We start from the raw sequence: 6981 nt of genomic DNA, 5'->3' as shown, positions 1-6981 counted from the left end.
AGAACGTGTCAGACGGAGTGCTGGCACCATACAACTCAATACTACAATTGCAAAACCTTGTAGAATTTGTTGATTATGTGAAATTTTATGATAATGAAGCTGTGTATAATATTTGTAGAAATAAGATTGAATTAGAAAAAGCAAATCTAGAAGATGTGAATAAGGTTATTGCTCAGTCGCTATGTGCTGAAACTTGCTCGTTCAGATTTAATGGGTTCGTCAATAATGATATGAGAAAGCTGGCAACTAACATGATACCATTCCCTCGTATTCACTTTTTAGTGTCTTCAATGGCACCTCTTGGAAAACAAATTAAGGGGATGGATAACACTGACATTCAACTTACAGACATTGTACGCCAATTGTTGGTTCCTTCGCACTTTTTGGCCTCACTCAATCCCAAAGAGGGACGATATTACACTTGTTCAGCCACCTTTAGAGGAGACTTTACTACCTCCAATGCCGAAAACGAACTATTTAGAACATGTATTTATCAAAGCTCGTACTTTCATGAATGGATTCCAAATAACTTTCAATCTTCCTATTGCAAAGTTGCTCAACAAGGATTCAAAAGAAGTGGCTCTCTCCTGGCTAGTTCAAGTGCTATGAGTAACTACTTGAAATTCACTTCAGAGGAGTTCTCAAAGTTGTTTAGAAGAAAAGCATTTGTAAATTGGTATTTAGCTGAAGGAATGGATGAAATGGAATTTACAGAGGCAGAATCGAATGTGAACGATGTTATCAGTGAATATATTCCTTATTATTCTTATTACAATGATACAGATGAAGAAGAGGGTCCTCAACCAGATGAAATGAGTTATTAAAATTGTAGAACATATCACTTTGAATTACTCTTTGGATTGTATTGAACAATTCCAATACCTGCAAGAAGTGAAAACCCCGCCAAAATATTTAAAAAATAACCAGTTTAAAAAAAATGTCATCATCAAAAACTTTGGCCAACAATATTGCTTCTTCTTCACTTTTAAACAAGCCATCATCGGCAAGTACAACACACACTGAAAAAGTTGAAAGAGAACAGACACAACACACCTCCGCATCAAAGGATCTTTTCCTTCTAAATGATAAAACATTTACACAACAATTTTCTAAATTATATGCTCATAGAATCAAGACTATGAAGCCTGCTCTCTTGAAGAAAATTTCTAAAATGTATCCAAATGCCACAACAGCAAAATCAATGTTGGATCTCACTATGGGAGTGGAATATACTGTTGCTGGTACTCTTTACAAGGAAATGAAACTAAAGCCAAATATTTTGAGAGAATTCACTACCGAAAAAAACTTTGAAGCTGAGAAGGTTGAATTATTAGACAACTTTGTATCAGATAGTGATTATTTAATTTTGGAAGATTTGAATGGTTCGAGATGTAATGTCGTTTTTGAAAGTAAGAACTCTGAGAAGAATAGATTAATGACAAGTCAATTAGTCACAGGTATTATTGCTGGCTTGTATGGACAAATTGATAGTTCTGGAACATTTATCGCCAAAGATATCGTTTTTAATGATCCACCACCTCAAAGATCTATCACAGTTCCTCAAAAGGATGCCTATTTGGCTGTAATTTCTGGCGTTTGTGTTGGTCATCCAAAATATGATGTTGTTGCCACACAAATGGCATTTGATTTTATTAATGGATTAGCTGGAAGTGGAGCTTTTGTTAATGATGTTGCAGCTAAGATTTCACGTGTAATTATTGCAGGAAATGGTGTTATTGCAGCTGAAGATGAAGGAAAGAGATTTGATGTCAGAGGTGTAAGTAGTTCAACATTTTTCCTTCGAGTGACATTATATTTACAATCTAGTCATTGAGACCAAAAGAATTGAGCTCGATTGCTGGTCACATGAAATCATTCGATGGACTCGTAGAACAATTGGTGAATACTGTTGACGTTGATGTAATGCCTGGTCCTAATGATCCATCGAACGTAACTATTCCACAACAGCCTATCCACCCATTTATGCTTCAAAGAAGTTCCCCTTTCTCTACATGTCGTCTTGTTACTAATCCACATTTGATTCAAGAGAATGGATTGGAGTAAGTTTTCTAATTTGTTCAAATTTAATCTTAACACAATTCTCAGTGTTTTTGTTACTTCTGGTCAAACTGTTGCAGAAATTGAAAAGTACTCAACCTACTCCTCTAGATTGGAAGTAATGAAGAACTTATTACAATGGGGACATTATGCACCAAGTGCCCCTGATACCATGAGTAAGTATTTGATAATTATCTTTGTAAAACTGAAACTTATGATTAGGATGTTATCCATTCAAAGATACTGATCCATTTATAATGAAACATACACCCCACATTATGATTTGTGGTAATTGCCCTAAATTTGAAACAACCCTCGTGACAGTGAAAGAAACTAAATCTCGTTTGGTTTGTGTTCCTGAATTTGTTTCTTGTCCAACAATTGTTCTCATTAATTTGAAAACACTTGATTGTGTACCAATTAACTTTTCCACTGAAAATGTTGTTTAAAAATATAACTCTAATTTATTCTCTAATCTCTCACATGTTCTCTTATTATCTATATTCATTCACCTTGATATTCAGAATCTATTTCTACCAATAATATTAGACATTCATATGATGATGATGATTCTTAAAGCTTACTTCCGATCTTTATGTATCGATACAAAGAAAACACGTTTTTCAAATCCTAAAAAAATGAATACAATGAAAACCTCAGCTACTAGTTGTTGTATGTTGGCTGTTGTAGTTATCCTGATGATGGCCACTATCTTTGCTGTCAATGGATCCTTGACTCCAAAGGAAAGAACAACATACGGAGTGCCAAGCGATTTGTTGGATAAATACACACAAACATCTGAAAACCAAAAATTTAAATGTTTAAAATCGAATGAGGAAATTCCCTTCTCTTCTGTAAATGATAATTATTGTGATTGTGCTGATGGAAGTGATGAACCAGCTACAAGTGCTTGTAGTAATTCCGATCTTTCTTTTAGTGATGATGTTAAATTCTATTGTAGAAATAAGCACTACAAATCACAATACATTTCCCACAGCAAGGTTAACGAGTAAGTACATGAATACGAGGATCATTTAGATGTATTTAAATATTATTATTAATTGAATAGTGGTGTTTGTGATTGTTGTGATGGTTCCGATGAAAACTTTGCCTCTTCTATGGGTGAAGCATCTCTCAGAGTTTGTGAAGATACCTGTAAAGATTTAGGAAAGGAAATTGTTGCTAGTTTACAAAATGAAATTGCTGCCATTAAATCAGCAATCCATTCTGTCTATGCTGATCTTGAATATGGTAAGAATAAGCTTGCTGAAATGAAAACTCAATCAGATGATTTGCAATCCAAGATTACTGAAAAGGAAACCACATTAAATGAATTGCAAACAAAGAAGGAAGAAGCTGAAAGAGTTGAAAGACTCGAAAAGGACTTGCTCAGAGCTAAGAAGATGAGAGATTGGGAAGAAGCTCAAGCTGCCAAAGAAAAGGAAGAACCAGCACCAACACCTGTTGCAGTTGACCAACCAACTGGAGAAAATACTGAAGGAGAACAACCAACTGGAGAAAATGTTGAACCTCCAAAAGTTGAAGAACCAGCCCAATTTTTTGATGATGATGAACTTAATAACTTCAAGTTGCCAGGTAAGTAGTTTTAAATTTTTAAAATAATCAACAAAGCCCTATCATCCATTCTTACTGAACCAATTCAATCCCTTAAACACATCATTTCCCTGTATAAACTCCGATTCCACCACAATGTACATGACAAACAATCCCTTAATTTAATTTTAAAAGATGCTGAGGAAGCTAGAAATAAGTATAATGAAGTTAACAATGAACTTGACACCTTAAAGAACTCACATAGTGATCTCCAAAAGAAATTGGCTATCAATTATGGTAAGAATGGTGAATATTTCAAGATTAGTGAAAGATGTTTCGAATGGGAACAAAAGAAATACAAGTATGAAGTTTGTCCATTCAATAATGCTCATCAAAAAGAAGGTCACTCCTCTACTCTCCTTGGTAACTTTAAGGAATTCAACACTGAAACTAACCAAATGTCCTTCACTGATGGTCAACATTGTTGGAAGGTTGGTGCCAGAAAGGCCATTGTTCACTTCAAGTGTGGTCCTCAAAATGTTTTGGGTAAGGTTGATGAACCATCCACTTGTGAATATCACTTGGATTTCGAAACACCATATGCTTGCACTGTTGATTTGTTAAAGCAAAAGGAAACTGAACTTGCTGATCTCCAATAAACTCTAGATTTTTATTTTTGATGTAACAAACTAGATCTTTGATATTGTACACCATATTTGTTACACAATAGTTCAGTAACCATTCTTCCACTTTCAAAGATTGTTGGAAGTCCAGAACCTGGAGAAGTGTGAGCACCAGTCAAGTACAATCCCTCCAATTCGTTGAACTTATTTCTTGGACGCATGGATAACATTTGTAAGAGATTGTGCGACAATGAAAAGACGCTACCATTGTAAATATTATTGTTTTGCCATGTCTTTGGAGTAATGACCAATTCATCTTCAATATGTTGTCTTATATCAGTCATTCCAACTCTCTTTTCCAAATGGTTCAAAACAATTTCTCTACATCTCTTTACAGTATTTTGATCATTCCAATCGATTTGTCCTTGACTATCAATGAGATTAGGTATTGGAGCCAAAACATAGATACCAGATTTACCCTTTGGTGAAACTGTCTTGTCATTAACACATGAATTTCTCACATAAATCGACAAATCTTCTGTTAATCTTCCCTCTTGAATGGCCTTCAAATTGGCAGCATAATCATCAGCAAATGAAATGGTATGGTGTTGAATTTCAGGATATTCCTTGTCAAGTGCCAAATAAAGCATAAATGTGGAACATGAATATTTCATCTTGGCAAGCTTACTTGGTTTCCATTGTTTCATTAAATTTTCAGCATTTGGAATTAAATTATTTACAGCATAAGGGAAGTCAGCATTCAAAACAACTTCATCAAAATAATATTCATTCTCTTCTTGACCTTCTTCCATAACTTTGACACCTTTCACACGTCTATTAGCTTGATCGACAATTAATTGTGTCACTGGAGTATTAAGCTTAATCTTTGTTCCATTCTCAGTTGCAGCAATGGCCATAGTTCTTGTAATTTCTGAAAGACCTCCTTCAACATGATAAACACCAAATGCATGTTCAACATATGGAATTATTCCATAAAAAGCAGGACAAGTATATGGACTCATTCCCAAATATTTAGCTTGGAAACTGAAAGATAACTTGGTCAATGGATCCTTATAGAAACCACCTAACATTTCATGAAGTGATTTTGGAAATTGCATATATGGAATTGCACGAATTGCGTCCATTGACACAACGTCACTATGTGAAGTGTAAGCCTTTTGTAAGAGTGGTAATAACTTTTCATATCTTTGAGTTTCCCAATCAACCCATTCTTCATATCCTTTCACATCTTGTGGGAAACATCTTTTCATTTCACCAATCATTTTTGATTTTTGTGTTAAATCATAACAATCCATATGCTTATCTGGATTATATTGTAATCTGTACATTGGATTTAATTGTTGGAATTTCATATAATTCGATGAATCCTTTCCAGCATCTTGAAAAACTTTATCCAAAACAAATTTCATCATGAGAAAAGTTGGACCCAAATCAAATTTGGAATGGCCAACATTGAATGATGAAGTTCTACCACCAATTACTTTGGATTTTTCAAAAATGGTTACATCAAATCCCTTACTAGCCAAAATCACTAAGTATTTCAATAGTATTTCAATAGTGTATTTCAATAGTTTTTAAATAGTTTACAAAAAATATTGTATTTAAACATAATAAAAATCAAAATAAAACATACTGGCAGTTGAAAGTCCTCCTGGACCACCTCCTACAATACCAATTCTAGGCATTTTCTATCTGGAATATATATTAAAAAGTATTTAATTATTGTCTTGTTGTATTTAACTCGCGGAATTGCACAGAGAAATTCAAAGGTGCACTTCTTCTAAGAGATGATGTTTAGCTATTTGTTTTGATGTTGTATGTTGTAGTGGTGTGAAACACATGGGTCCTAAGAGTGGAGTACTTGGGTAATAGACAGTGTTATAGTTGGTTTTTAGTTGGCTATGTTCCGTCTAAACCCCATCCACAACCCTACTATCACCGACTACAACCCTAATTTTCCCCAACTTGTTTCCGAAAACAACTGAACGATTTTCCAGAAATTAATCGAATATCAGCCCATACTCTCCTGACCGTTTTAGTTCAGTGTTAGTTGGTTGGTAGTCGGTTGATTGTTGGGTAAAGGAATGAAATTGGTGGGTAACTATTCAATAAATATTCAGTAACCATTCAGTTATTATATGGTAAACATTCAGTGACTATTCGGTGAACATTCAGTTTCTATGCGGCTTTTAGTGTGTTGGTATTTGACTGAAAGTTTCCCTTAATTTACTCTGTTGACCATTACAATTTTCATAATTTGAGTAAAACTGATTTATTTATTTACAATTGTTGTGCTTCTTCTGAGTCTGATTGACCATTATCTGAATAAAGATCTGCACCATCTGATTCCATATCAAGCAAATTAATTGCGTCTGCTGAAGGTTGTGTTGCTCTTGTGTCAGGTTTTTTGATCCAATCTTTAACAAGTGTTAAAAAAACAACTTGTTCATCTTCTGCAACATAGCTCTGCAATGAAGAGAATTGACCATTGTTGGCTCTGACATGTTCTCTTGTTGGTGAAGAGGTAGAAGGTTGAATAGCTGTTGCTTGAATTGAGGATGGAACCCCTTCTATATTAGAAACTTCTACATTGGAATTCTTCTTTCTTTTTGGCTTCTCTTTTTTCTTTAATTCTATTAGACTCTTTCTTTTAAAAGAACTCCACAGATTGCTGAATATCTTACTGACATAACAATAGCTCTAATTAATTGTGGAAAATAATAAT

General features: G+C 34.3%; 4 protein-coding genes across 4 annotated transcripts; 3 read left to right on the top strand and 1 right to left on the bottom strand.

The window, feature by feature from the left end:
* Positions 1-5: 5 nt before the first annotated feature.
* NAEGRDRAFT_88211 (beta-tubulin) lies at positions 6-824 on the top strand (the record flags this gene model as incomplete). Its single annotated transcript, XM_002673200.1, has 1 exon — positions 6-824. A coding segment is annotated over one exon (819 nt), but the record flags the coding sequence as incomplete, so codon positions are not given.
* A 347-nt stretch (positions 825-1171) lies between these two features.
* On the top strand, positions 1172-2507 carry NAEGRDRAFT_71662 (uncharacterized protein; the record flags this gene model as incomplete). Its single annotated transcript, XM_002673199.1, has 4 exons — positions 1172-1777; positions 1828-2060; positions 2107-2234; positions 2281-2507. 4 exons carry the CDS (start codon positions 1172-1174, stop codon positions 2505-2507), a joined length of 1194 nt encoding a protein of 397 aa, XP_002673245.1.
* Positions 2508-2696: 189 nt separating this feature from the next.
* On the top strand, positions 2697-3662 carry NAEGRDRAFT_71661 (uncharacterized protein; the record flags this gene model as incomplete). The annotated part of the gene is made up of 2 exons (XM_002673198.1): positions 2697-3067; positions 3128-3662. The coding sequence occupies 2 exons, from the start codon at positions 2697-2699 to the stop codon at positions 3660-3662; spliced, it is 906 nt and encodes a 301-aa protein (XP_002673244.1).
* Positions 3663-4282: 620 nt separating this feature from the next.
* On the bottom strand, positions 4283-5941 carry NAEGRDRAFT_71660 (uncharacterized protein; the record flags this gene model as incomplete). Its single annotated transcript, XM_002673126.1, has 2 exons — positions 4283-5787; positions 5890-5941. 2 exons carry the CDS (start codon positions 5939-5941, stop codon positions 4283-4285), a joined length of 1557 nt encoding a protein of 518 aa, XP_002673172.1.
* Positions 5942-6981: the final 1040 nt, after the last annotated feature.

This window comes from Naegleria gruberi (assembly GCF_000004985.1).
Source record: "Naegleria gruberi genomic scaffold NAEGRscaffold_48, whole genome shotgun sequence".
In the NCBI taxonomy this organism is placed as follows: Eukaryota; Heterolobosea; class Eutetramitea; order Acrasida; family Naegleriidae; genus Naegleria; species Naegleria gruberi.
The sequence above is the reverse complement of the archived record's forward strand: the minus strand, read 5'-3'. Positions and strand labels throughout refer to the sequence as shown.